General features: G+C 49.9%; 8 protein-coding genes across 17 annotated transcripts; 5 read left to right on the forward strand and 3 right to left on the reverse strand.

The window, feature by feature from the left end:
* Positions 1-235: 235 nt before the first annotated feature.
* On the forward strand, positions 236-2517 carry FOIG_03354 (uncharacterized protein). Its single transcript, XM_031201181.1, has one exon. The coding sequence runs from the start codon at positions 1849-1851 to the stop codon at positions 2161-2163; it is 315 nt and encodes a 104-aa protein (XP_031068705.1). The 5' UTR covers positions 236-1848; the 3' UTR covers positions 2164-2517.
* Positions 2518-4360: 1843 nt separating this feature from the next.
* Positions 4361-5135, reverse strand: FOIG_03355 (uncharacterized protein). Of its 2 annotated transcripts, XM_031201182.1 has the most exons (4): positions 4969-5135; positions 4808-4917; positions 4674-4755; positions 4361-4625 (listed from the first exon to the last, which is right to left on the reverse strand). In XM_031201182.1, the coding sequence occupies exons 1-4, from the start codon at positions 4969-4971 to the stop codon at positions 4605-4607; spliced, it is 216 nt and encodes a 71-aa protein (XP_031068706.1). In that variant the 5' UTR covers positions 4972-5135; the 3' UTR covers positions 4361-4604. The 2 variants fall into 2 exon arrangements, with proteins under 2 accessions (XP_031068706.1, XP_031068707.1); XM_031201183.1 differs by having other exon boundaries at positions 4428-4625; positions 4674-4917; positions 4969-5114.
* Positions 5136-5142: 7 nt separating this feature from the next.
* On the forward strand, positions 5143-6440 carry FOIG_03356 (transcription initiation factor TFIID subunit 13). The gene is made up of 2 exons (XM_031201184.1): positions 5143-5465; positions 5519-6440. The coding sequence occupies exons 1-2, from the start codon at positions 5405-5407 to the stop codon at positions 5947-5949; spliced, it is 492 nt and encodes a 163-aa protein (XP_031068708.1). The 5' UTR covers positions 5143-5404; the 3' UTR covers positions 5950-6440.
* A 1652-nt stretch (positions 6441-8092) lies between these two features.
* FOIG_03357 (uncharacterized protein) lies at positions 8093-10199 on the forward strand (the record flags this gene model as incomplete). 3 transcript variants are annotated; one of them, XM_031201187.1, is made up of 3 exons in its annotated part: positions 8094-8440; positions 8490-8558; positions 8629-10019. In XM_031201187.1, exon 3 carries the CDS (start codon positions 8652-8654, stop codon positions 10017-10019), a length of 1368 nt encoding a protein of 455 aa, XP_031068711.1. In that variant the 5' UTR covers positions 8094-8440; positions 8490-8558; positions 8629-8651. The 3 variants fall into 3 exon arrangements, with proteins under 3 accessions (XP_031068709.1, XP_031068711.1, XP_031068710.1); XM_031201185.1 differs by having other exon boundaries at positions 8093-8440; positions 8492-10199; XM_031201186.1 differs by having other exon boundaries at positions 8094-8558.
* FOIG_03358 (uncharacterized protein) lies at positions 8506-13337 on the reverse strand. Of its 6 annotated transcripts, XM_031201189.1 has the most exons (9): positions 13267-13337; positions 13005-13168; positions 12902-12925; positions 12597-12712; positions 12023-12495; positions 11677-11972; positions 11188-11625; positions 10881-11131; positions 10153-10830 (listed from the first exon to the last, which is right to left on the reverse strand). In XM_031201189.1, the coding sequence occupies exons 2-9, from the start codon at positions 13095-13097 to the stop codon at positions 10323-10325; spliced, it is 2199 nt and encodes a 732-aa protein (XP_031068713.1). In that variant the 5' UTR covers positions 13098-13168; positions 13267-13337; the 3' UTR covers positions 10153-10322. The 6 variants fall into 6 exon arrangements, with proteins under 6 accessions (XP_031068712.1, XP_031068714.1, XP_031068716.1 ...); XM_031201188.1 differs by having other exon boundaries at positions 8506-10830; positions 13005-13337; XM_031201190.1 differs by having other exon boundaries at positions 8506-10830; positions 12029-12495; positions 13005-13285.
* A 174-nt stretch (positions 13338-13511) lies between these two features.
* FOIG_03359 (uncharacterized protein) lies at positions 13512-18453 on the forward strand. Its single transcript, XM_031201194.1, has 3 exons — positions 13512-14448; positions 14501-14688; positions 14742-18453. Exons 1-3 carry the CDS (start codon positions 14293-14295, stop codon positions 18286-18288), a joined length of 3891 nt encoding a protein of 1296 aa, XP_031068718.1. The 5' UTR covers positions 13512-14292; the 3' UTR covers positions 18289-18453.
* A 543-nt stretch (positions 18454-18996) lies between these two features.
* On the forward strand, positions 18997-25167 carry FOIG_03360 (uncharacterized protein; the record flags this gene model as incomplete). The annotated part of the gene is made up of 3 exons (XM_031201195.1): positions 18997-19137; positions 19296-24524; positions 24575-25167. Exons 2-3 carry the CDS (start codon positions 19358-19360, stop codon positions 25165-25167), a joined length of 5760 nt encoding a protein of 1919 aa, XP_031068719.1. The 5' UTR covers positions 18997-19137; positions 19296-19357.
* On the reverse strand, positions 25142-26923 carry FOIG_03361 (HUS1 checkpoint protein). Of its 2 annotated transcripts, XM_031201196.1 has the most exons (4): positions 26800-26923; positions 26614-26719; positions 25713-26565; positions 25142-25656 (listed from the first exon to the last, which is right to left on the reverse strand). In XM_031201196.1, exons 1-4 carry the CDS (start codon positions 26840-26842, stop codon positions 25630-25632), a joined length of 1029 nt encoding a protein of 342 aa, XP_031068720.1. In that variant the 5' UTR covers positions 26843-26923; the 3' UTR covers positions 25142-25629. The 2 variants fall into 2 exon arrangements, with proteins under 2 accessions (XP_031068720.1, XP_031068721.1); XM_031201197.1 differs by having other exon boundaries at positions 25713-26719.
* Between the last annotated feature and the right edge of the window lie 36 nt (positions 26924-26959).

The raw sequence follows: 26959 nt of genomic DNA on the forward strand, positions 1-26959 counted from the left end.
TTCGTCCATCGATTCCAGGGGAGAATGGTCATTCGGGACCAATGGATTGCCTTGCCTACAGTAGCACTCAACATGCCACACTGCTCACGCCTGGAACAACTCCAAAAAGGGACGGCACAAGGGCTCACGGGCTCCACGCCAGGGACCATCCGTCATCGTCATCGCACTAGCACGCTCTTGGGCGGGCCACATAAAGATCCATCCACCGCCGCCGCTGATCTAGAAACGGACCAGAAGCGTGCATATTGCAGCGGAGTTGGAGTCGGGCACGACTAATGAGCTGCCCCAGCTTCGGCCGCTACGAATCAATCTGCAACTCATGCTGGCCCAGATGGCCCATTGACTGCGATGTGAGCCAACAAAGCAATCCGAATGCTGACTGATGAGAGTGTAAAATCATGGAACTTGTGGCAGTGTTTGGATTTGTGACGGCAATCCATCCTCAACCTCGGCCAGAAAGAATCTTTTCACGCAGACGGTATGCGCTTATGCCGCCAACCGCCGCCACCACGAATGCCGTGTCTTCTGGTTCTCTGTCAGGATCATTCTGGCTTCACTGCATGATTGCGCCTCGCCACGGGCAGGACGACGTCGCTGCAGTATTGTTACGAGAAGAGTGAAGCATAGCACATGTTCTGTTCTATCATGATGACGGGCATAAGAGGGTCCGGGCGGTGAGTTGGGTCGACACAGACCGCTGTGAAATTGCAACGCAAGTCAGGTAGTCTCACATAACAGATAAAAACGCAAAGTTCGCCGAGGCGCTCAGTATGAGGTTGTACGACCACAGCCTTCCTCGGTGCGAAAAGTGGCCAGCTTCATGGCGAAGGCATTTCACCAATCTCGGTCTCGCCAATTGGCCAGTATTATCTCTAGTGCATCCCAGCCTGGTGGTACTGTCCTTCTAGTACGGTACTAATCTGATCTATCCCTTCGATGTACAGACATGTTCCATGTGCGAACCCTCGTAATATGAACGGTGCACAGCAGCCTCGGCAGCACTGAATAATCCGCTTCATTGACCTGGATTGGTGGATGTTTACAATCATATTGTTGGGACCTTGGGTAATAGCGAACCGAATGGTGAACAATGTCCAGGGCGGACAGGTTGTCAGGGTTAACCCACGCTTCGATCATCTAGTCAAGTCCCAGCGCCTATCAAGCTCTCCACGCGTACAGCCCTGGAAGTCCAGGAGCGTCGGATGGTTATGGTGTCGTTGTGGTGTGTTTGGTAGGAGGATCTTGAGGACGGGCCCTCGTCGAGTCCTGGTCTGACAAGGGTGACCACGAAGCGTGCATCAGCTCAGACTTGCACATCGGTTCATTTCTCATCAGAATTGTGTGCAAGCCCTGATTATTGTTCAACGCCATAGTCTTTCGCAAACTGAGGCCCAGAGTCTTGGGCTTGGGCTCCTGTTTGCCCACACTACCAGGGTATTGAAATTTCTCTATGAGTCAGGATTGACAACAAGCAGAAAAGGCTCCATCATTTACAGCAAGAGCAACAACCAAAACATCATCGGTGTGGAACCACATCACCATCCGCCAGGACACGAAGTGGCCAACGCATCAATGCACCTATGTTTGAAGTACAGCCCAAAACTTGGCTGCAATGCTGCTCTGCCCAAGGTTACTGCAAAGCCATGAAAATGGATGGGATTCTTTCACCGCCGTAGCGATAGGTGCAGTGACATTCAGACTCTGGTGTAACAATTCGTGGCTGACTTGATCGCAACTTTCATTTTCCGCATACCACATATTGCCCACCCGACGGCAGGTTCATCAATGAGGTTTTCCGAATCAGCCGACTGAAAGAGTTCGAGGCCTGCATCACCAGCTGCACCACCAATGTTACAGCAATGTTCTATTCATTTCCACATCGCTAATCTGAAATCTAAAGCATGGCATTCGACGCCAAACTTGAATCGGAGATGCCGTCTCTTATTGGAATGCTCTTCGTGTGCGCAACTCTATTTATTCCATGGAGTAGATACAGTATTCAAATTTCTGACTAAGGCCCATCAGCTGCTTCGCCTCAATCCCTTGTTCAGCTCATTTTGTCCATGCGGCGGCATCCTGGTGTCCTATTCCGTCAGCCCAGCCCAGGTCGGAAACCACCATATCGGACATGGCGGGGATGCAATCAGCATAACCCCAACATAAGTTACATCAGAATATTCTCGAGACCATGGAAGGTTTCCTCCCGCCTGGGCATTAACGAATTACAATATATTTGATATACCTTATTCGATGGAAGTGGAAGAGATTGAGACGGCTTTCCAAGTAGTTGGGGTTGATGGTCGCGGGGAGGGAAAAATGACCATACACTACAAATATACTTCATAAAAGGTTGTTTGTTTGTTTCTTTTTTTCCTCATTGTTACGGGTCTAGCGAAACCCAAAATTGTTGGCCACCTACGTACTGAGAACCAGACCTGGCGGAGCGGGATAGGCAATAGTGCTATGCAAGGCAAAGAACTCTCCGTCTACTAACTCTCAAACCAGCGACTCATTGATCCTTGGCTGGGTGTGTTCGTACTCTCAAACCAGCAGGTATGCTGGCTAACGTCGGTTCCCTAGCCCACGATGATCAAGAGAGACAGTCAGGCAGTGAGGGATGCAGGGCGATGAGACCAAAAACGATGGGATGGGTTTAAGTCAGGGACATGTTGCCACCTTGTCCCAGCACCTGCCCCTGCTTGAAGAGAAGAAGAATCCCTCCCTCCCAGTAAATGTCTTATCACCGTCTCGAATCACCTAACTTCGCCTTGCATACGCTGTGTCCGCGTCCATCCAAATGGTTAATTGTATACACCAACCACATCAAGCGTCCTTTCCGTTGACTCTTTCCTTGCCCCCGTCGACTCGCTTCGTATATGTGTGCCATGTCCCCCTTTTTCTGTAGTTGGGGGTCTCCTAGGCCTACACTTGAAGGCGCTTAGCTTTCAAGACTGGAGTTTCATTGCGAAGACAATGTGCTGGTTTCACCTCGCAACCGAATTGCAGCTCATTTTACGAATTGAGTAGGTGGTGTTGCAGCGAGTCAGACTGGGGGGACACCTCAAGCTTCAGGCCGAGTTCGGGGCTAGAAGCTCGGGGCCGGAGCAGATCCACGGCACGGCAATAGTGGTGGTATTATTAACCCTAGGGCCAAGCCTCGCGGACAAGGAGCGGCGGAAGGCCGCATTTCGGCATGGCATGGTTTTTGTATGGGAGGTTTTGATACTCGGTCGGTCAGCACACCACTTATTGATTCCCTTTGTTATGCGGGATGTCTAGGTCGTGTATGGATGTGTACGACCGTGCTCGGTGTGCAATCGTATTCATGCAAGAGTTACGCCTCTGTCGCACGCATATGACGGCGTTGGGCGTTGCTAATGACTGACTACGGGCAGTACTATCTTGATCATTGATGGCGATCAACTTTGCAAGCTGCAAGTGTGTGTGTGTCATGGCGGCGTAGGATGGCAGGATGGTAACATCTCATTACCTGTGTCTTAGGACTGTGCATCTGGCTTGGATCATTGTTGTTATTTCAGCATGCCATACCAGTCCAATGCGCAGTGATCTGATTGCTCCTCACTCTGAGAACAACAATTCCAACATGTCTGAAGGAATCCCAACAAATTGGCCCTTGGCCTAACATTGCAGTACCTCAATCTGACACTGAAAGCTTACCCTTATCCAACCCCGGATTCACATCGTTACCTCTCTTTTCTTTTTCTACGCCAATCACATACATGTTTGCTTTTGATTGAATGGTCTAGAGTAATGGTCGACGAGCAACACTGGGCCAGATACGAAAACAGCGGCTCAGTGGTATGCATGTTGCAACTCTCGTTACTGCCGATGTGACATCCTTAATCAACATGCAGATGGAATGAACAGCGTGTGGCTTCTTTTCGTTCTCCTTTTTGTACCATTGCGCTGGTACATGGGCTTGGTTTCTTTTTGTCGTTATTTTTGTGTAACAGTGTAAGACCAACCACTTGAGTTCCTAGTACGAGCCACCACAGCCCATCAAGCCACAAAGACAGATTGGTCTGTTTTCTTTGATACCAATACCGTCCGTGTCCTCTAATATGACCAGATTGCCATGCCTATGGTAATAGCGTTTGTGATATCTGAGATTTAAGCCGTTGGCAAACAATTTGGGCCGCGCATAATTCGAGAGTGGAGGTTATGTGGCATCAAAGGTACCTCAAGTGGCGAGCCTGTCGAGTTGCAACCCTTTCCAGATATCATCACATTTCGTGTCACTTTTGTGGTACTTCCTGCAATACTCTCCTAAGGAGGCCTGGCCAAACACATCAGGGACTTGAATCAAAGTTTCCTCCCGTGTTTCACAGATTAGCTGTCTGTGTGACAAGCCTTGGGCGTGTGGTGTGACGCAAGCATATACCGGGACGGGATTACTCAGAGACTCTCTCAGGGTATGTTTTGCGAAAGAGAAAGGGGGAAATTATTTCATCATCTTGATATGAAGTTTAGTACACTTGGTAAACGGCGCCAACACTCCCACCCGGCTGTCACCTCTTCCGACCCAACTCCTGACCAGTCGTGATATCTTCAAAAACAAAAACGTGACATTAACGGTAGTGTGCTTAGTTGAGGAGGATGGAAACCTGAACATGGTCAGCTCTTTCAAAATCATCTGGAGCAGTATAACGTACAGCCATGAGGACACAGCATATACTTATGTATGGACTCAGTCTTTCGCCTATCCTCGCGCATTTCCAGAAGATGCCCATGAATCTAGTGTTATTAGCCCCGTCTCCACGATAACGGCGTGAGTCGCATTTCGTACCCGTTCTTATTTCGATCCATGATGCCTGGTGTAAAGTGGTGAACGTATGCGCTCGTGCATATAAGCAGCAGGAGGACGAGTAGGAGAGATTGGAAGTTGAAGAGGGCGGACTAGAGTGACAGTTAGTGCGTTGATTCACCGTTGAAGAGCACAGCGCATACCATTTTGACGCCTCGATAAACTATTCCTATGATGGAGAGGTATTGAGATCGTATATCTCGTTCGTAGACTTCGATGTCAAGCTCAACGCTGCCTTCTCACATGCGACAAGCTGTGCTTAGGGGTAAAGATTCGCCGGAGCCGCGACGTGTTTCCAACGGATTCAACCTCAAGGGGTGACGTACCTGGAAATAACCCCCCACAGAGCTGCGGACCCCACTAAACACCCCCCAGATTGAGCCTCCAGCTGTCGCAAGGCTGCGCTGAGCTGAGCGCATGAATCTTTCTGGTATTTTCAACTACATGTCTATCGCGAGACTGCGAAACCTCGATTGTCAGAAGCGATCTTATTGAAACTTTTATCTCTCGACCCAGATCTCTATTCGTTTTTGTTCATTACATGCTTCAAGCGCGTAGGCGCAAGTAACCACATTCATCATGGAGCCTCGAGCGCGTGCCGGCAAGAATGTCGGCAAGATGAACTTCAGCCATGCAGAGTGTACGTCTTCTCCCGTTCGCTCTCAAGGTCTTCGTTTGCTGATCCTATACCAGTGGCACAGCTACTCTACGCACACGGCGATGTTCAGAACCCACTCCCAGAAACCGTGCGGGTACTCGACGAAATCCTCACAGATTTCATGCAATCCATCGCCTTCGAGGCGACACGAGCAGCTAATTACTCAGGCCGCCAAAAGATCAAATACGAAGACTTTGAGTTCGCGTTCCGTAAGAATCCCGCGTTCCTGGGCAAAGTTCAAGAAGTATTCGAGAAGCAAAAAGAGATCAAGAAGGCTCGTGAGATTTTGCGCGATGGCGAGGATGAGATCATGAAGGATGCTGCGGATGAAGAGAAGAAGCGAGAAAAATCCGATACGAGGACGGGAGGAGCAGTAGGAGCCGCGACGTCAAGGGTCGAGGAGGAGTTGGGTGAAGCTGACGATGATGCTGAAGCGGAGCTCGATGCGTTGGGTAAGAAGCGTTGAAAGAAATTGAGTAGAGCCGGGCTCTTACGATTGGCCTCCCACCACTTGATTCTATTTCGGCGTTCTACAGAGATATTGGTATGGGTTGGGAAGGCGTTTAGAGCATGCTATTGTGGATTGGGTTGGAGTTACAGCCAGGGACCAAGCAAAGGCACATCCTAATAAATCAAAGGAATCCCATGCTGTCGGATGCATTGCATTGTAACAATCGAAACCCTATGGCATATTCATGTCTCAGAGTCTATAGGCACTGAATATTGAGGTTTTGATCATCGACGTTACATCCAAGCCTCGGACAAGTAGCTGCCGTACCAAGTCGAAGTCCTGGTCCATTGTGATATAAATTGTCATACGTATAAGCGAATGACTGGATCTGAAGTACAATTTAGGGAGATTGTATTCCCGAGGGATGTATATGAACCTTCTTACCATGCAGCGCTGATGCTAGCAATCGGCGGTCATGCGGGAGAATCACATCTTTGACGGGGCCACAGTAGCCCGCAAGAACCATTATATGAGTACCAGTTGTGGCGTCGTATATATATACATTAGTAATCTGGGAGATAATACTTATATCTGGCGAGAATGAAACAGTGGTTGATGTATGGGCCTGCAAGGGAGCCGGTTCAGTGCCCGCTTCAAAGATCGATATCAGTGGCATCCTTCTCGAAATCAACAATTTCCGGGGCTTGGTTGGAGAGGTGTCGTGATTGCGAGTCTGAAGTGTGATGCTGTTTGGGACCACTCACGAAGATTCAACGTACGAACCAGAATCTCGAATGCAATGACTGCGGGCAAGAGTTGTTTGAGAAGGAAAGGGCCCCGCCCTGATGAGAAATCGACGGGAAAGAGAGGTATAAATACTATGGAAAGGCGACTGCCGACTGGCTTGTAAGTGCTGCATCCAATAGAACACACATACTAAAGGTCTACAGGTATTCAGCGATCCATGGCCTCACGGTTGACCTCAGTATGGGCTATATTAGGCTTCTTAATCTCACAGATATCCTACCTCGACTTGAATGCTATATGTGCAACGCACCCACCTACAACATAGTGTGCTGGTTCTGCATAATCCACTTATGCTTAGGTAGTCTTTCTCTCCCCAAGCCAAAAGTCGCACATTGGCTCATGAGGCAGTGATATCATTTATGGGACTACATGATAATGTCCTTACGGAATATAACTCTGGAGGTCACCAGCTAAAGTCATCGATGAAATCAAGAAGGGAGGGGAGTGACGGCGATAATGGCGGTATAGCGAGATGAGTTGGAGCACCCGAAAAATGCAGTTGCTGATTGAACTCTTGATTCACTTGGCCCAGGAGAATTGCCAAGAATATGGTAGTATGTCTGATGAAGCTGGAACTCATTGCCTTCATATTTTTCCAAGTCAGCTGCAGTGTTGTTCGTCGAAAACAAGGCTGCGGCTCAGAGCCTGTAGCCGAATCAACAAGTCGGCCAAAGACCTCAAGAGCAGGAGAACGCTCTTCTTGAACTTTGCGTCCTGATTTGATATTCGGAAGTATCATGAGAACTCACCATCCTGTATCTCCTCTCATGATGACACTCGATGACTCCACTCTTGATTCCAGTGGATTAACTAGTAGCAATGTGTCCACGCCGAGTGCTTCATGGCGATGATGGGACTGCCTTAGATGTCAAACAGTTGGCTAAGCTGAATCGATTTGAAGATCGGCAGCATATCTTTTGTAACTGTAACTGCCGTAGTCGTCCCATCAATTCCGGACATGGCTCATTTTGTACACACTAAAGAGTCTCAAAGCTGATACTTGGGCGCTGCACCTGTTGAATTGTCTACCATTTGTATATTCTTGTTGAGGGTGACTGGGATCTTGGGAGGATTGGGTGGTTAGTAACCAAGGTGGATTGACATGTTGTCCACGATCGAGGCAGAGTTTACCTATCCTTTTAACGATTAACGAGTAGTTAGAACGGAAATGAATACGATATGGGAGATTATTCCCGGACCTATCATCGCTTCCACCCGTTGAGCCCATTTCACTGGACCCCAACATCTTCATCCTCGGCCGACTTAACCGATACCGAAATCGGGGCAAGATAGGGCGCAATTTTTCTAGTTGCAGAGCCAAGACGACGCAAGTGGTGGCCAAGTCACATCAGCATCTTCTAAGCGCCCACCCGCTGACTTTTGAGGCCCTCGCCACTCAAGACTCTTCTCTTTTTGCTCGCGTGCCTCAGCAATTCTACCGGTTTTGCTCTTTCTAACTGATGATGCACAAAACGAAAGAGTTCCCAATAATATTGAGAACTAACGGGTGCCTGAAAACGACTGATACTCACTCAGCTTAGACCGTCCAAACAAGAGGCTCCCTTTCGTCATCGAGGGTCTTGAAGAGTTGCCTACCGGGGTCTAGTAGTAAACTCCACCCCCACTGCGAGAGACTTCCTCTTGTTGGCTCATCGGTTGGTTAATGTGAGAGAAGAGAGCAATAGAGGATCCATGATCGGTGGGTTTCGGCTGCGGGGTGGTTGGTTATCAATGGCTGACGCTCAAAGAGTCGTCGATCCGGAGCTTTTTCCCTACCTACCTATTTGTAACAAAACATTTCTATTCGCTTCTCAACTGTGACTTTGCTCTTTCTTCTTACTGTGCCGTATCTCGTCATTGACTGATCGTGACAACCTCATGGACTAGAAGTAGCTTTATTATCTTACACAATGAATCCAACTCCTCCGCCGTATGAGGAGGTTCCTCAGAGCAAATTGTTGCCCGGGGATACCCATGAATCACATCAGCATTTGTTACCACCTTCGCCATCACCAAACCTCTTGTCTTCAAAGGTTGATAGTTCGAGTTTTGATGACTTCCACCGAATGTCATCGAGTCCATCTCCTTGCCCCTCGCCAATACCTCTAAGACATTTCTCGCAGCAAGGATTCGATTTACCAGCCGAAACTCCACCGTCGAAATGGAGGCAGTTCTGGATAAAGAATAAGCCCGCTGCCTACGTTGCTCTATCGCAATTCTTCGGGGCACTGATGAATCTCAGTGCTCGTCTAGTCGAACTCGAAGGCGACGGCATGCATCCCGTTCAGGCCCTACTTATGAGACACTCCATCACAGCACTATTCTGTTCGGCTTATATGTGGTGGAATAAAACCCCCGACTTTCCCTTTGGAAAGAAGGAGATTCGATGGCTGTTGTGGCTGCGAGGAGCAAGTGGTTTCTGGGGTATTTTTGGCGTTTGGTATTCGATGATGTATATCTCACTCGCTGATGCTACTGTTATCACATTCTTGGCTCCCGGTGTTGCAGGCTTTATCTGCTGGTTTGCTCTTCGTGAGCCTTTCACTAGAATCGAGCAACTGGCCACGTTGGTTGCTCTTGTAGGTGTTGTACTAATTGCTCGACCTGCCTCACTATTCTCGGGCTCTGACGATGACAACTCGACTACCGAGCCGCCCGAATCTAGTGGTATACCAGGTATTGACCATGAAGCCACCCCTGAAGAACGCTTGATAGCTGTTGGTATAGCCCTTCTGGGTGTTCTAGGAGCAGCTGGCGCCTTCACGACCCTCCGAACCATCGGGAAACGAGCACATCCTCTCATCTCAGTCAACTATTTTGGTATCATCTCGACTTTCATCGCTCTATCCATGCTCATCTTTGCCCCTATCCTCGATATTCAGCAACCAGGTTTACGATGGGTTACCCCGACCACAGTCAAGCAATGGGTACTCCTGCTTCCCCTGGGTGTTCTGGGTTTCATCATGCAGTATCTTCTCACGGCAGGCCTCGGGGCCGACAAGTCAAACCGTGCTAATTCCATGGTTTACACACACATGCTTTTCGCCGCAAGCTTCGATCGATGGGTCTTTGGACACAGAATGGACTTCATTAGTGGCGCAGGATGTACTCTTATTCTAGGAAGTGCTATTGGTGTCGTCATGCTGAAGAAACCACCAGCTGCAAAACAGCCTTTGGATGATGTTGAGAGACATGGAAATTTGGAGGATGAAATGGAGGGCTCCCCCATGCTTGTGCCCGATTCAGGGGCGTCCGAGGAACTGAGGCTTTCGAGATAAAAGTTAAAAAACCGTTTGAATATTTGTATACATCGCTTAGACTGTCCGAAATGTTTACGTTGGACCGTTACACCTCAACAAGAAGCGCCACACTCTATTTTGACTTTGGAAATGAGTCTGCTCAACTCTATTGTAGGACTTTCTTGATTAGCGAGACAAGGATGAATCAGGTGCGATTGCGGGACTGGCTCCTATGCTCGGTTTATGCCGAACCCATCTGGGTTGGCGTTGTATTTATAGTCTCCAGAATGGATGAACGTGACTTTCTATTAACTCATTATTTGTCCGAACCCTTATTTTCTTTCACTGAGGGAATGCGAAACTGGGCTCCTCCAGCAACTCCATCATTTGCTGACTACTATTGAACCATTCACCAAGTTGCGCCGTGTTACCCATCCACATCATCGTGTTTGCTCCTCTCTGGCCATCGGCACCATCAAGCATACTCATATCCCCGAGAGGTTGTGAGAATGCATCGGCCTGACTAGGGTCCATGTGCGTTGATTGTTGAACCCCGTTGTTCAGACCTGCTGGTGGAAATCCGAGAGCGGCGAGATAGCTGTTAAGTTCAGCGCTGGCCTGTGTTTGGTCGGCTGGAGGAGTACTTGTCCGGAACTCTATGTATCGGAGTGCTACCGTATAGAGGACCTGGAACAGACGATATGTCTTCGCCGCTGCATCTGATAATTGAATGGTCGTCTCAAGAGATGTGCAGAAGCTATGCAGACGAGCGAGGTCCGTCTGGTCCTGGGTCTCAATGACTTGACAGAACACAACGATGAAAGGAATGAAAGGGGCAAATAGCAGTGTCCTAATCATGTCAGCATTATCTCAAGATACCATGTAAGTATGTGTGCTCACCAATGGACGTAAGAAGGAAAATAGACAGTATTATCCCGCCCCAAGAGATCCATGCAATCTTGATGGCGATGCAGTGTTGCACGTGCAGCCTCAATACACTCTGGAATAAATGTCACTTTGGAGTTGGGCGGCGCAGGCGTAGCTCGATAGATCAGAGTCAGAAGTGAAAGTCGAAGAACATCATCAGAGATGAGAACAAAATCGAAGAAGTACTCCCCAAGATTCGTCTTGACTTCCTTTTCGCGGGATTTCTGCAGAGCACACGTTAGAGGCTGAAATATCGAACATTCACGGTTCGGGCTCTCACACTCAGCTCCTTGCTCCTCCTCGAGATATCCTTCAGATCGTTCACGAGCTTTTGAGCACGGAATCTCCTCACATCATCTGACTGTGTCATAGAGTCTGGGCTGTATAGTAGCTCATATATGTGTCCTTGACACCGAGCTGTAGCGACCCAGAGGCAAATGAAGGCTGATAGGGGCGTAGCATTGGGAGGGTTCGAGGTAAGAAGGGGTACGGTGACATCCCAGTCTTGAATAGTAGAAGCCCTGCCGAGCCTGAGGGAGAGACTCTTGTCTATAAAGTATGTGTTCCAAAATAGAAACTGTTTGCGCTGAGCCTCGCGCGGCTTGTCATTCTTCATGGTTGATATTCGGTGATAACCTAGAGTCTGACATAGTTCGGAGGCTTTACATGATAAAGTCCATGAGAGTGATGGTTTTGAGATCTCGATAGCATAAAATGCCTAAAAGTCTGTGAGTATATGGTACCAAAAGAAATATCAAGGATGGCATACTCCAAGAAGAAGGGCAGAAATCATGTTTGAGGTTGCAGGCAGATGAAAAGGCAAGTTTGCCAACGCCGTTTCGGTGTTTTCGCGAAGTGTTTTCATGTAGCCCTCACACTCCCCTTGCTCTTTTGCGTCTGTCGTACGCTGCTGGCGATCCATGAACATGTACATCAGGCCAACATTCACAAGGATGAAATCAGCCTCTGAGACATCTTCTGAGAAGTACACATGAAGACACATGCCCGAGAAGCTTTCCATAGAAAAGAACTCCCTTATCCAGGCAGACACTTCTGAGTTCTCAGCTGAAGTTGGTTAGTTCAAGATGGCGAAAGAGGGGACCCAGATCACTGACTCTCACATTCTCGTATCAAGGCAACGGCTGTTTGAATTGGAGGTAGCTCGTTGTTCTTTAGACTTGGACGTGGTAGTTGCCTAGCATGGGGATACGACATCTCCGTGGCAGCCGTCTGTTGTTTCAGAGAGCTGACGATGTGATGTAGTGAATCCAAGGTCTCACGTAGCTCAAGACTAGCACCCTGTAAAGACTCTGTACCAACAGCATTTTTTAGGAATTCGTTTGCAAATTCACCATGAGCAGCCAAGGAAGATTCTCCTTCGATAACCGGGCTGTCTGCGGTTTGCTGAGCGAGGTGCCCATAGGGTGTTGAGCTCGAGGCCTGAGCTGGTGATTGGCGGGGAACATCAGAGCTGGGCATGTGGTTCTGATTGGGTTGGGTGCTTGTAGATGACATGTTCATCTTCATATCACGCATGAGCTCGGTGAGGGCCTCAAGACGACGGTCAATGATGTCGATCTTTCTCTCACTACATGGTTGTTTGGCCGTCAGTACGGTTTCCTTTTTGGTGCAAACCAAAGCAGCGAGTGGTCGGATAGTATCAAAAGCAATAGATCCGGGGCAACTTACTATTGGGCTGAGAGAAGGATCCTGGTTCTCTTCTCCTTTGGACGAGTATCATGGTGTGTACACGGAATCTTGGCATGAATGCAATGAGAGCAGGGCGAGTTTCTATCGCAGCGGATCTACATAGATTGATGTTACTATTTAGATATAGTTGTTGGGCTGAGTGAAATAATCTCAAGTGAGAGCTAGGACCATGTTGAGGATGGCTTCCACTCTTCACCCCAGCCTCTGTGGCTAGTGGCCTTTAATGACTGGAGCATCGATGGAGTGATATACATAAGAGATTGATTAGATTGATATGTACATACCTTGCGAGTCCGGCATGCATCGCACTAAGATTAAGCAGTGTTAGTGACGAGGACGTGGGGATAGAGACAGGATAGGACAAGGCTTCAGGGTCTGTGTACTGACTGCTCGTCGAATGGTCAGATTAGAAGGGTTCTGGGGCCCATCAGATCCTTCATCAGGACCATCGTCCAACTGGGCCCGAGAATCTTCAGCCATGAGGTTAAATACGGGGATCACGGGCACAGCTTGTTTGTGTGGATGACAGGTTCCAGACAGGGAATACACAGCTGAGTGAGGGGTCAGATACAGACAAGATGCAATGAAACAATGCCACAGAGGAAAATGTTTATGGTAAAAGTCACGCACTACAAGCGACCTAACTCACATGGCGTTTTGAGCGAGACTGACACGACTCACACCGAAGTCTCGAGAGGTTCAACGGAACGCGCGGGGTCCGGAAGAATAGAGACCGTTGAAGATGGGATCCGGATGTGGAGACTCGAGTTTGCGGCTCCCGAGAACACCGTAGATCCGAAAGAGCCAATAGGAGGAGAGAATGTCTCGGGGCAAGGATCTCCATTCAGATGGAAGCTATGATCATGGTCTCATCTAATCTCTGAGTTGATAAAGTTTAAGTTGCCATCTCAAGGTACGCGAAGACATTGGCGTAATTTGATGATGCAGTCTCACTTGGGAAATAATGCTGTGAAATATCAAGATCTATAGTCAAGCGTTTATGATGAGTTGAACCCTTTTGATATTAAGCCAAGACTTCAGCCATGAGATGAGGCATGTGTCCGGCATGATTTCCGAAAAGACCCTGGTTCAAATGAATGCATGGCATGCATGTTACCTCAATGGATGAATGGACTGCCTCCAGAGAAGCGAGATGGTGGAAAATTAACTTCCATATGAGAAGAAAATAAGGAACTACCTGCCAATGGCCTCTTATTCAACAACAGTATCAAATACAGACAACTCAGCAAATACATAAACTATTCCCTCAACCTCCGTGATCGCATCGATAATTTTCGTCTAGATATCCATTATCAATCAGTGACCCACTTGGACCACTTTACATGCGGATCTGATAAAAAAACACAAGCTAAAATGCCAAGGATCACCATTCGTTGCCGTCTAAATCTGGTCTACCCTCACTCCACCCCCCCGGGTTCATCTCTCAAAAGTTCTCGGGTGGTATTTTCTTCAAAAGCACGCTATCCCCTTGGTAAAAGTCATGGTCTCTTCCCTCTCCTTTCTGGTTCCGTCAATCTATTTCTTTCTTTAAGCAGGGCTTATAGCCTGAATATACTGGCCTGATTCTTTGACTTTATATCAAAGCGCCAGATCACACGAGTTCACTTCTTTTAGGCGTCAGGATCGCCTGGTGTAATTTGTGCGGCAGACCACCATGGCTCCCAGCATTAACGAAAAGGAAAATGAAAAGGTCGTAGGTGGCAGCGATGCGACCTCAACTCCTGAGGATGCTGTTGTCAACGCCGAGGGCGGCGATGCTCCCAGTGCTGGGGGAGAAGGAGAAATTGAGGGTTCTTGGGGTGACTACAAGGTGATAAACAGCAATACAAACCCGTGGAAAATACCATACTAACACTCTAAAGCGTATCCTCACATATGCAGGTCCCACAGAGTATTTAATGCAAGGCATTGCTCTCGTCGCTGCCATAGGTTCAGGTGCCGGTATCGCTCTCCAGAACCTCATCTTTGGACAGTTCATCACCACAATTACCGACTTTACTTCTGGAGATTCTCAGCCTAGCAAGTTCCGAAAAGAAGTTGCTGACCTAGCGTGAGTCCTTCAGAGCCATATCCCATACAATTCTCTCCTAACGTTCATGCAAGACTCTACTTTGTGTACCTTGGCATTGGTCGATTCGTTCTCTCCTACATCTGGAACGTCTTCCTCACCTACTCCTCTTACCGTATTGTACGCAACATTCGAAAGGAGTACCTTCGCGCGGCTCTTCGACAAGAGGTTGCCTACTATGACTTCGGAAGCGGCGGTTCCATCGCTACGCAGGCTACCTCCAACGGCCGCTTGATTCAGACCGGCATCGCTGAGAAACTTGGTCTTTTCTTTCAGGGCATCGCTGCCTTCCTCACTGCCTTCATTGTCGCTTTCGTCGTGCAGTGGAAGCTTACTCTCATCTGCTTATGTATTGCTCCGGCAACCATCATCGTCATGACTGTTGTTGCTACGATGGAAGCTGTTCACGAAGTCAAGATCCTCGAGATTCACGGCCAAGCCAACTCGCTCGCTGAGGGTATCCTCGCCAGCGTGCGCACTGTTCACGCCTTTGAGATGCGAGCTAGACTCGTCGACAAGTTTGATAAACACCTCGAGGAAGCTCACACCGTTGGAAAGAAGATCTCCATTCTCTTTGGTCTCATGTTCTCTGCCGATTACACCATCATCTACCTCGGTTTCGGACTCGCTTTCTGGCAGGGTGTGCGTATGCTCTCAACTGGTGAAATCAAAAGCTCGGGTGTCATCTTCACGGTTCTCCTCTCCGTTGTCATTGCGGCTGTTCAGTTGACCCAGCTCACCCCGTACACTATCGACTTCAGCCGTGCCATGTCTGGTGCAGCACAGCTTTTCACTCTCATCGACCGAGCATCAGCTATCGATCCCCTTTCCAAGGATGGCGAGACACCATCCGAGACAGTTGGACATGTCGAGCTTGAGAATGTTTCGTTTGCCTATCCCACCAGACCTGGTGTCACTGTGCTAGAAGACTTCTCTCTTAACGTCCCTGCTGGTAAAGTCACGGCACTAGTAGGTCAATCAGGATCAGGCAAGAGCACTATTGTTGGTCTGATTGAGCGGTGGTACAACCCCAAATCTGGTACTATCAAACTGGACGGCCGTCCCATTGATAAGCTTAACCTCAACTGGCTCCGCCGAAACGTCCGTCTCGTCCAGCAAGAGCCTGTTCTCTTTGAGGGTTCTGTTTTCGACAACATTAAGCACGGTTTAGTTGGTACTGAGTGGGAGAATTCACCTGCTGAACAACAGATGGAACGAATCCAGGAGGCTGCCAAGATGGCTTTTGCTCACAGTTTCATCATGGAACTTCCAGAAGGTTACAACACACAAATCGGGCAACGAGGTGGACTTCTCTCTGGCGGTCAGAAGCAGCGTGTTGCCATTGCTCGCAGTGTCGTATCGCAGCCCAAGGTTCTTCTTCTTGACGAGGCTACAAGCGCTCTTGATCCTCACGCCGAGAGTGTCGTTCAGCAAGCACTCGACAAAGCATCTGAAGGCCGCACTACCATCGTTATCGCTCACAAGCTCGCCACCATTCGCAAAGCTGATAACATCGTCGTCATGTCCAAGGGTTCTATCATCGAACAGGGCTCTCACGAGTCCCTAATCGCTCAAGATGGTGCTTACGCTAAACTCGTCAAGATTCAGAACCTTGCAGTTGAGAATGACCCCAATAATGTTTCGACTGACGAAGAAGAGGAAGTTGCCCCTGAAGGAGACAAGGAAGAGCTCAGTCTTAGCAAGACGGTTACCCAATACGAAACCCACGTCCAGGAGCGTCTCGAAGCTGGCAAGGAGCTTGGCAACTATGACAACCACAAACAAATGGGCATCTTTTATGTCGTTTATCGTCTGATTCGTGAGAGCCCAGAGGTTGCTTGGTCGTATTTCTTTGTTCTTGCGGGATGTTTAGGAGCTGTTGCAGCGTTCCCCGGTCAGGCCATTCTGCTTGCGCACGTTGTCGAGGTCTTCACCCTCACTGGTGACAGGATGAGAGACCGCGGCGATTTTTACGCAAGCATGTTCATCGTTCTCGCAGCCGGTTTGTTGGTGTCGTACTTTGCTCTGGGCTATGCTACCAACACCATCGCTCAGTTCCTCAGCCACAAACTTCGCAAGCAGAGTCTCCGGGATATGCTTCGTCAAGACCTCCAGTTCTTTGACCGCAAGGAAAACAGCACTGGTGCTCTGGCCAGTCGCGTTGACTCCAATCCTCAATCGATCCTCGAGCTGATGGGCTTTAACGTGGCACTCATCCTCATTGCTATTCTCAACCTGGCTGCCTGCAGTCTCTTGGCTATAATTCACAGCTGGAAGTTGGGTCTGGTGGTCGTTTGCGCTGGCCTTCCTCCTTTGGTCAGCTCCGGTTACTTCAAGATTCGCCTCGACGCCAAACTGGACCGGGATACCTCGAAACGATACTCTACTAGCGCTTCAATTGCTTCCGAGGCTATCACTGCCATTCGAACCGTTTCTTCTCTGGCCATTGAGGAGTCAGTCTTGGACAAGTATGTTGATGAGCTGAACCAAGCCGTTAGTGGATCAAAGAACGACCTTTTCCGTATCATGATCTTCTTTGCTCTGACTCAATCAATTGAGTATTGGTTTCAAGCTCTTGGTTTCTGGTATGGCTGCCGTCTTCTTTCATATGGCGACATCTCCATGTACAATTTCTTTGTCGCTTTCTTGGGAGTCTTCTACTCTGGTCAGGCTTCTGCTCAGCTCTTCCAATTCTCAACCAGTATCACCAAGGGAGTCAACGCTGCCAACTACATATTCTGGCTCAATCAGCTCCAGCCCAACGTCCAAGAAACACCTGAGAATCGAGATAACGGTCCCAAGTCTGGAGGCCCGGTTGTTTTGGATGATGTCCGATTCTCGTACCCTCTTCGACCTCACGCCCCCGTTCTCCGCGGCATCGACTTAGATGTCAAGCCTGGACAATTTGTCGCGCTTGTTGGCGCGTCAGGCTGTGGAAAGTCAACTATGATAGCTATGCTTGAACGTTTCTATGATCCGTCAAGCGGCACAATCAGCATTGCTAACTCAGCACTTCCCACTCTCAACCCTCGCCTCTACCGTCGCATCATTGGTCTGGTTCAACAAGAGCCAACTCTTTTCCAGGGCACGATACGAGAGAATATTGCTCTTGGTATCGATGATCCAGAGACCGAGGGTAAGGACCCTGACACTTCGGTTCCTGACAAGCGGATTGAGGCAGCCCTCCGCGCAGCCAATGCATGGGACTTCGTCTCGTCTTTACCCGAAGGTCTCGATACACAGGCTGGCTCAAACGGCGCGCAACTGTCTGGAGGACAGAGACAGCGAATCGCCATTGCCCGAGCCCTTATCCGTAATCCCAAGGTCCTTCTCCTTGATGAAGCTACTAGTGCTCTTGACACTGAGAGCGAGAAAATTGTACAAGGCGCGTTGGCAGAAGCAGCGAAGGAAGGAGACCGCATTACCATTGCCGTTGCTCATCGCTTGAGCACAATCAAGGACGCTGACAAGATTTGTGTTTTCTTGGGTGGCAAGATCACAGAGGCGGGAACTCATCAAGAGCTGCTTGCTCAGGGTGGATTGTATCGAAAGATGTGTGAGGTACAGGCTCTGGACAGTTAGACGTGCTTTATGTGTTTGGACTTGAGGACTAAAAGTTATAATCGTTAATGATAGCATAGATAATACCCTTCAACATTGATTCATTAAAAATATAGTGGTCATTCAACCCCTCTAGGGTAGCCTCAGTAACCCAATGGATGGAATTGGAAATTGCCATGATTAGATATCTGTTGCCTTGGCCGCGGTAAGGAATGAGCCAAGACTACGCCCAGGGGTTACACTCCCAGCCGTGTCCAGGGGATGACCTTGTTGTGAAGCAAATTTGATCGTATCTGCTCATCAGATGTTCAATCAAAGGCGAAAGATTTAGGTCTAGATTCCAGTCGTTGATGGGGAAGTCAGTCAGACGAGGGGCGGATAATCCACGGCTTGATATGGTCATAGACTAGGGGACTCGAGCGAGCTCCAGCACACCATGCAAGGTGCATACTTGACTGAAAGAAAACAGTACTAGGGATGAAGCTTCTAAAATGGACTGCTATTCCATAATGATAAATGATAATATTAAGGAAACTCAAGAAATAATGAAAAAATACTCAGGGATATCCTAGACTCTATGCCTCATAAATCAACTTATGCAAATATCCAACTATATCGCATCAATTGAGGACCTCTCAGTACAGAAATCCATCATCATGCGGCGCCGAACGGGTAGCAGTTGCCTTTCTGGGTCCCCATATTTTGGTACATGCCAACTTGCACTTATGAGAGATCTGTACTTTACCTCCAGAACGTTTCCCTTCCAACTCCTGCAAACGCCTCTTTCGTTACTCAGATGATCATGGCGAAAGGGCGACTCTAACTAAACGCGACAACATTCAATCTGATTCTTTGATTCTTGTATACTAAGTACGAAATTCCTCTCCTGGCCTCTGGTTTACCTTATGATTACAAGGCCCTCTACCCCCTGAAAGTCGCAAAGCTCCCATCCTAGCTCCGCGCAGATTAGCTTGCTCGGTAGTAGCCCCTTTGTACTGAAACCGTTCCGCTGACACGATTGCAAAAAGTATTTGCTATTGGCACTTCTTTCCTTTTCACCCTACAAGCCAACGCCCGAATCGGCTTCGCGATGGCTTCTGAATCGCCAAAAGCGACAGATCTGGCCACGATGCCAAACCATCCCGATCCTACCAGCTCCACCGAGGCTCCCGCACACGCGACGTCATCTACAACCCCAGACGCGGTCGCCCAAGCCGATGTGCCTACAAGTCCAGACGTGTCGTCACAAAAGGATCAAAACTCTTCGGAACAAAATGGCGCCGCCAACGCCTGGCCTTCACACGAAGATGACGACGATGACAGCAATGAATGGTTAGCATCCGATGGTGCAGTCCCTAACCAAACACAAGAGGAAACCGCCCTCGAAGAAACCGAACTCGAAGTTGCTTCACAACCTAAGGCACCTGTATCTCAGCACTCAAGTTCCATGTCATTCGCTCGCACAGTGTCTCACGAAATCAGCTTCGGAGACGAGGAGGAAGGTGAATGGAACTTGAGTCGCACTGATACCGACCCTTTCAAGTTCATGCCGCCTACCGACCGAACAAACTCTTTCCCACCTGTGCCACCTGCCCACACAAATTCCGAAGTAGAGGACCAACAGCCTCTTCCTTCCAATCAGGCCTTGGACGTTTTAGAGGAAACCGAGAAGGAAGCGGATGCAGAGGAGGAGCTATACCAGCGAGAGGAGACGACAGATGGGCTAGATGCACCTAGGCGAGGACACTCCTCCTCGATATCTATTGGGGGAGATTTGAAGAGTCCAGAGGGCCAAGATTCTGATGAACGATATGAAGAAGGGATGCCACTTATCCCCCCACCCGAGAAAGAAAATCATGAGGTTCCCAGTGAACAACCAAACCACACTTTAAGCGACTCGTTCGACGATGAAACCGTGGAAGGCGATGATTTCTTCAGTCAAGTTCAAGGCTCCGAGCCGGCATCTGATGAGAAACCTGCCCCTGCTTTGGAACGAAAATCGACAATGCAGGTTTTGGATTCCATGAACGCAGGCGCCATCTCGAACAAGTCTGCACTTGAGGGAACCCCCGAAGAGGAAGAGGAAGACGAGGAGGAGGAGGAGGAGGAGGAGGACGACAGCAGTGATGATGACGAGGATAGCGATGAAGACAGCGAGGAGGACAAAAAGGCAGCGCAGCCTGCGCCAACACCTGCTTCATCCGACCCAGCTCCTGCGGCACCCGACTCCTCCCCAGCTAAGAAGGAAGACCTTGCATCAAAATGGGAACAAGCTTTCGCCGATGACGAAGATGACGATTTTCTGCTTGAAGAGAATGCGGGAGATGACAAGCAAGTTGACCCAGCTGCCTTCTTTGGAAGCGATGATGAAGGTTTCTTGGAGGATGAGGAGCCAGCTCCAGCTCCAGCTCCAGCTTCGGCGCCTGCCCCTACCTCACGTCAACCTTCTGGCTCCAATCCCTATATGCCGCAGGTACCAGCTACTCACCCAGCGCCATCTCCGTATGCTCCCAGCATGCAAGTTTCCGCGGCTGCTGCTCCCCAAACCTCGGCATATAATACTCCAGCACCTGTCGTAACACCTTTCGGTACAGCTCCTCAATACGGCCAGCCTCCGCCAGCACGTCCTGATATGTCCAAGGCGCAAAGCTTCGCGGATAAGTCAAAGGGAGGTTACCACTCACCGTATGACCTGCCTACTGATCTTGTCACCAACCTGGTGAAGCCTCGAAAGAGGGCGAGCATGCAACAGCTTTCTCAAGCTAATCAGCTTCATGCTCCGGTTCAACCCCCGCCTAGAAGTGCAAGCGTTGGCATGCCGGCTCCCCCAACGAGACTCACTCCTCCTTCCTCTAGCCATGGCCTGCCTAGCCACCAACAATCTACAGCACCTCCCAAACCCACAACTCCTGGTGCGCAACACAAGGAGAACTTCTTTGAGGAGTTGCCCATGACATCTAGACCACGGCCTAGTTCACGGACAAGCCAGAGGGCCCTATCTCCCGCGCGAAATGCGCCCCCAATGGCTCACGCACCACATATCCCTTCACCATTAGCACCCGCGGCGCCAAACCATATGGCTCCACCACCTCTGCCAACTACGGCGGTCACACCTGGTGAATCGTACAGCGAGCCCCCCAGCCAGCCGGCTCTTGTTCCAGGCGCTGGCCTGGTTGCGCCTGAGAGAGTCAGTCCTTATGCTGCCCTGACCACTTCTGCCAACCACATGCCTCCGCCCGCCTCGACAAGCGCTTCTCGGTATTCTCCTGCACCTGGTACAAGCCATACTGCCCCGCCGGCTCCTGCAAGCAGTCGTTATTCACCAGCACCTCCCGTCCCCAAGAGCCACGGTTCTTACGGAGCCGTGGCAACTTCTGGCCCCGGACCTGTGCTCCCACATCAGCCTAGGACATCAAGCCCGTTGACCCATTCTGAGAGTGCTCACTTTGAGCCAAGGATGAGCCGAGTTTCGTCTCTGCCACCCACACGTGAGGTAGATGAGGAGGATGAGCAACAGACTCCCACTAGATCTGCGAGCGCTACTCATGCCATACCTCATCATGATTCGAGATATAACCCTGCATCTCCTCCAAAGTCCACACAGACACCACCCCCTCCAAGCTATGCTGGCCAACTTACCCTCTCGCCTCCCAAGCAATCGGGTCCATATGCGCCCCATGCCCCGCCAACAGCGCAGGCTGGCTTTGTACCACCTCCTCGCGCTCAGACGCAATCGCCAAGCGCATCCTTCGGCCATAAGCAGGCTCAGAGGTCCTCAGACTCAGCACGCCGACCTTCGTCTGCCCACTCACACTCCTATCCTTCTCCAGTAGGCGCAAAGCCAGCCCCTTCACCTTATGCTCCAGTGGCTCCCACTGCTCCGATGGCCCCAGCCCCTGGTATCTCAACTGTCCGTACTCGCGGCCAGTCTATCACAATGAACATGGTTGCGCCCACTGATGGGCGGGAGCATGATGAGCTTCAGCGATGGAAAGGAGTGCCTATCATCTCATGGGGCGTTGGCGGTACTGTCGTTACCTCTTTCCCCAAGAGCGTTCCTCGGTATGGCATAAACCAGACTGTTCCGATGGTTGTACGAACACCAGGGGAAGTCAAGGTCCAGAGTGTTAAGGACATTGAGCCGCTGCACGAGCATGTGGCTAAATTCCCAGGTCCTCTCAGGGGCAAATCAAAGAAGAAAGAGACCATCGGATGGCTCAGTGCTGGAATTGAGCTACTCGAAAAAGATCTTCCTGATGTCTCTTTTCACTCCCAACTCTCTCTCGAGGCAAAGAGAGCTGTCGAGCGTCTACTCCTATGGAAGATTATGCGTATCTTCATCGAGAACGATGGAATACTGGAAGGTAACCCTACTGTGGAGGCAGCTGTTCGAGATGTCCTCTCGCCTGGTGAAAACACATCGTCTGCACGTGATGATGCGCTTTTCCCTGCCGCTGCTAGTTTTGACACAGGAGTACCCTCGGTTACCTCAATGCAAGCCGATGGTGTCGATGTCTCATCCATGGATCAAATTCGTCATCATCTTCTGAGGGGCGATCGAGACAAGGCTGTTTGGGCTCTGGTTGATAAACGACTATGGGGTCACGCCATGCTGATCTCACATACCGTGGAAGGCGATCTCTACAAACGCGTGGCACAGGAATTCGTTCGCAAAGAAGTTAACTACCCTGGTCACGCCAACGAGTCTATGGCTGCACTGTACAAGATTCTTTCTGGAAACCTCGAAGATTGCGTGGATGAATTAGTTCCTGTCCATGCTCGGGCTGGTCTTCAACTGATGTCCACTGGCGGGGGCTCAGGACCTACCAAGGATACACTCGACGGATTGGACAAGTGGAGAGAGACTCTTTCTCTTGTCTTGAGCAACCGAAGCACCGATGATATCCAGGGATTGAATGCCCTCGGAAATCTGCTCTCTAGCTATGGGCGAGCTGAGGCAGCCCACATTTGCTTCATCTTTGGCCGCCATGCGTCTATTTTCGGTGGTCTTGACGACCCCAACGCCAACTTCGTGCTCATTGGAGCTGATCATAGGCAACAGTCTGACCAGTTTGCCAAGGAAACAGAGGCACTCCAGCTCAGCGAGGTCTATGAGTATGGCCTATCTCTTGCAGGAGGAGCTCTTGCAGCCGCAGGCACACCTCATCTTGCTGCCTACAAGCTCGAACATGCAATGACGCTTGCTGAGTATGGCCACCGGGACAAGGCAATGCAGTACTGCGACGCCATCTTGACGGCAATGTCCTCCCAAACTAAGCGATCGCCATACCATCATCATGTTCTCGAGACCGCTGTTGAAGACTTCATGTCGAGACTGAAGCAAGCGCCGAAGGAGGAGAGTGGCTCATGGATTTCCAAGCCAAGCATGAACAAGGTCTCGGATAGCATGTGGAACCGATTCAATAAGTTCGTCGCAGGTGATGACAACGAGGAGAACAATGGAGGTACTGGGGAGGCAGGACCGTTTAACCGCCCCTCTGGAGAGTTTAGTCGTTCGCCTTCGGTTTCTAACTTTGACGTCTACGGTCAGCAGTCACCTAGCTTCGGCATGACACCTGCTCAACCATCGGCAAGCATTGCAGCATCCAAATACGCGCCGAATATTTCGACGCCCGCTGCTTCCGCGAACCTTTACTCTCCCACATCTCAGTACACACCTGGACGAAGTTCTACCGAATATGCCCCTAACTCATACGAACCTTCCTACCCTGGTGCTGCCTCGGCTGACCGAGGTGAAGGCTACACCCCGTCCGTTCCTCAGTCTGAGCCGACCAGTGCTGGCCTTGGTGGACCGGCAGGCCTTGCACCAGCTGCTCAAATTACGCAGGGTTACTCTCCTGCTGGATACCAGCCCTATGGAATGCCAGCATCGACACCAATGGGCAAAGATGAGAAGCCTGCCGATAGTTCGTCACAGGGGTTCCAGCCTCTCAGTTACGGATACGAGCCGCCCCAAATGTCCTCAAACCCACCTGAGCAGGCAAGTGAGCACAATACTGGAGAGAGTGGTAATGGCGGCTACGAGCCGCCTTCATTCCAGCCTTACGGTTATGAGCCTCCATCATATGAGCCCCAGTCCACTGCTGAGGATGACGATGAGCAGCCCAAACCTAAGAAGAAGAGTTTCATGGATGATGACGAAGACGACTTCCCTTCCATGAAACCCACCGAGAAGTCCAAGGCGGAGAAGGACAGGGAGAACGACGAGATGTTCCGTAAGGCTGCCGAGGAGGATGGTGAGTTTAGCTTTCCCATCGATATGATACATGGCTAACAAGTTTAACAGCAAAGCGTGCAGCTGCCCAACAGTCGTCCAAGAAGGGCTGGGGTTTCGGTGGCTGGTTCGGAGGTAGCAAGAAAGCGCCCCTTGAGCAGACCTCATCTGGTGACTCTTCTCCTGGCAAGCCCATCCGGGCGAAGCTGGGTGAGGCCAGCAGCTTTGTATACGACCCTGAACTAAAGCGATGGGTTAATAAGAAGCCAGGCGCCGAGAACACACCAGCCAAGACTGCTACACCTCCTCCCCCCAAGGCTGGCCCTCGCTCTGTCTCTGGAACTCCCCCGCCTCCCACTGGCACTCCTCCACCACCTTTGGTTACGAGCAATAGTGCGCCGCCACCCCTCATGCCCCCCAAAGTTCGAGCTGGAACACCAGAACTGTCCAAGCAGGCATCGACGGAGAGCCTGGGCCTTGCACCCCCTGCTATGGCTCGATCCGTTTCCAACACTAGCAATGCCAGCGCACCACCCAGTCGGCCAACGACAAGCATGAGCAATGCGAGCAGCATCGACGATTTACTCAGCGTGGCGCCTCGCAAAGCTAGTGACAAGAAGAAGCCACGAAAGGGTGGTCGATATGTCGATGTCATGGCCAAGTAAGGCACGAATAAGTGTCATATTCGTTTGGATTTGAAATACCAAGTCAATTTCTGGCGTTCTTGTGGGGATTCGTGCTAGGAACGAATCAATATGTATTAATAGTTAGAATATTGTTGCGTCTTGTATTTCTGCGATGGTTTGAATTGTAGGAGCGCTGGCCTGGGGCTATAACAGCGACTGTACACAAAGAATTGAGGAAGCGGACGAGTTGTAATGCTTTGGATCAGGAAGAGAATAGACCCTAATGCTACCATCGAGACATGATTACGACTCGAGGAGGTATTTGACAAAGAACGATAATACGATGAAGAATTCTACCGTTGATTTTTTTGATTACTGCGTGCTTTGACAGACATACACTTTTGACCGAACGCCCAACTCAATGCCAAAAATCCGTTCTAGAAATCGCTACCCAGCTCCAACGCCCGAAACATGAAAGTTCATCATTCATCTTGATGTGTTTCACATACTATATGACTGTACATAGTACTGGCATTGTTAGCACACAATTGACGGGGTTGAGGGCAAACACAGGGCAAACTCACTGTCACGACAGAGTCATCCGCTGTAGCATCATCGTACTGGGGCACATAGACGTAGAGGATTAACGCATGGTCGTCAGCAAAACAGGCAATGACCCTGCCTTCCAAGCGACCAACACTAAGGACACGGCTCCAGTCCTTACCATCGACACGTACAGTCGCCCAATGATTGGGACCGCCTGCTCGAAACTTCGTACTTGGATGCTCCTCCACGGGACAATCGAGCTGTGCGGGGTCAAGCTCTGGGTTTTCGAGATTAGACCACACACTACAGATATCTGTAGTCTCGGTTGCGATCCGTAGTCGTAGACCACCGTGCATGTTGGCGCTAAGCTCAAGTTTTGGGGATTTCGTATGAGCAGAAGAGCCAGAATTAGAGGCCATAGCAAGCTTGGTGAAGCGGTCTGAGATGGCCTTGAGCTGAAGAAGAGGGGGCAGTTGAATGTGGACATCTGGTTCTCGTACTCGAGGCTGCATGATAGTCTCAACTGTTTCGGGATGAAGGACACGCACGGGTATGTCCTGCGTGATGATCTTCTCATGCTCTCGTCTCAATGAAGTCTCGAGGTGCTCTGCCTGAAACATTTCGTCGTCATCGAATGGGTCGTCACCAGCGGCTGTTCCTGAAGGTTTCGCGGCCCCAGCTGGGTTGGTAGCTGACGTAGTCGTTGTGATAGTCATCGAAAGAACTGGCAGACCGTCTTTCTTTGTGAGGCGTAGGGAAGCAGAGATACTGTTAAGCGCAGACTTGAGGGCGCGTTGAAGTGGTTGAAGAGGAAGCTCCAAGTTAATAGTATTACCTGCCTCGGCGGACTGAATGTGATAGCCATCAAAGATGAAGTCCATGGCAAGAGACCTTGAGATTTATAAGCAATTACATAGCTTGAGAAGGAAGAATACATACGCCCATACTTGAGATCCCATGTCTGGGATGACGGTGAATCGTGCAGTATCATCGCTCAAGCGCAACCAGGCAATCTTCTCAAGAGAGCCAAGTGCAGCTGTAAGCTCTGTGATCAGGATTAGCAAAACGTACCCGAGAAAAGCAAGAGTGATAGAAAGACTCAGGAATGTGTGTAGAAGGACTTACTTGAGAATGTGCGAATATTTTTCAGCTCTGTACGAAAACGCATCTTTAGGAGTCGCGATGATAGAAATGGTGCAAGTAAACCGGGATTGTTATGGATGTACTCTGTAGACGAACGTGATGTAAGGTAAAGGCCGGAAGTCACGAATTGTGGGTCTAGGTG

This window comes from Fusarium odoratissimum (assembly GCF_000260195.1).
Source record: "Fusarium odoratissimum NRRL 54006 unplaced genomic scaffold supercont1.4, whole genome shotgun sequence".
NCBI lineage: Eukaryota > Fungi > Ascomycota > Sordariomycetes > Hypocreales > Nectriaceae > Fusarium > Fusarium odoratissimum.

Bases quoted from the DNA above. Each gene is read 5' to 3' on its own strand.
- FOIG_03354 (XM_031201181.1), top strand. From the start codon at position 1,849: ATGTTACAGCAATGTTCTATTCATTTCCACATCGCTAATCTGAAATCT.
- FOIG_03355 (XM_031201182.1), bottom strand. The intron at 4,756-4,807 runs GTACGAAATGCG...TAATAACACTAG, and splicing joins ATGGATCGAAATAAGAACGG to ATTCATGGGCATCTTCTGGA. The intron at 4,626-4,673 runs GTACGTTATACT...GACCATGTTCAG, and splicing joins TATGCTGTGTCCTCATGGCT to GTTTCCATCCTCCTCAACTA.
- FOIG_03356 (XM_031201184.1), top strand. From the start codon at position 5,405: ATGGAGCCTCGAGCGCGTGCCGGCAAGAATGTCGGCAAGATGAACTTC. The intron at 5,466-5,518 runs GTACGTCTTCTC...ATCCTATACCAG, and splicing joins GAACTTCAGCCATGCAGAGT to TGGCACAGCTACTCTACGCA.
- FOIG_03358 (XM_031201188.1), bottom strand. From the start codon at position 13,097: ATGGCTGAAGATTCTCGGGCCCAGTTGGACGATGGTCCTGATGAAGGA. The intron at 12,926-13,004 runs GTCAGTACACAG...GCTTAATCTTAG, and splicing joins ATCTGACCATTCGACGAGCA to TGCGATGCATGCCGGACTCG. The intron at 11,973-12,022 runs GTCAGTGATCTG...AACCAACTTCAG, and splicing joins CTTGATACGAGAATGTGAGA to CTGAGAACTCAGAAGTGTCT.
- FOIG_03359 (XM_031201194.1), top strand. From the start codon at position 14,293: ATGGCTCCCAGCATTAACGAAAAGGAAAATGAAAAGGTCGTAGGTGGC. The intron at 14,449-14,500 runs GTGATAAACAGC...AACACTCTAAAG, and splicing joins GTTCTTGGGGTGACTACAAG to CGTATCCTCACATATGCAGG. The intron at 14,689-14,741 runs GTGAGTCCTTCA...CGTTCATGCAAG, and splicing joins AAAGAAGTTGCTGACCTAGC to ACTCTACTTTGTGTACCTTG.
- FOIG_03361 (XM_031201196.1), bottom strand. From the start codon at position 26,842: ATGCGTTTTCGTACAGAGCTGAAAAATATTCGCACATTCTCAA. The intron at 26,720-26,799 runs GTAAGTCCTTCT...TCCTGATCACAG, and splicing joins AAATATTCGCACATTCTCAA to AGCTTACAGCTGCACTTGGC. The intron at 26,566-26,613 runs GTATGTATTCTT...ATAAATCTCAAG, and splicing joins ATGGGATCTCAAGTATGGGC to GTCTCTTGCCATGGACTTCA.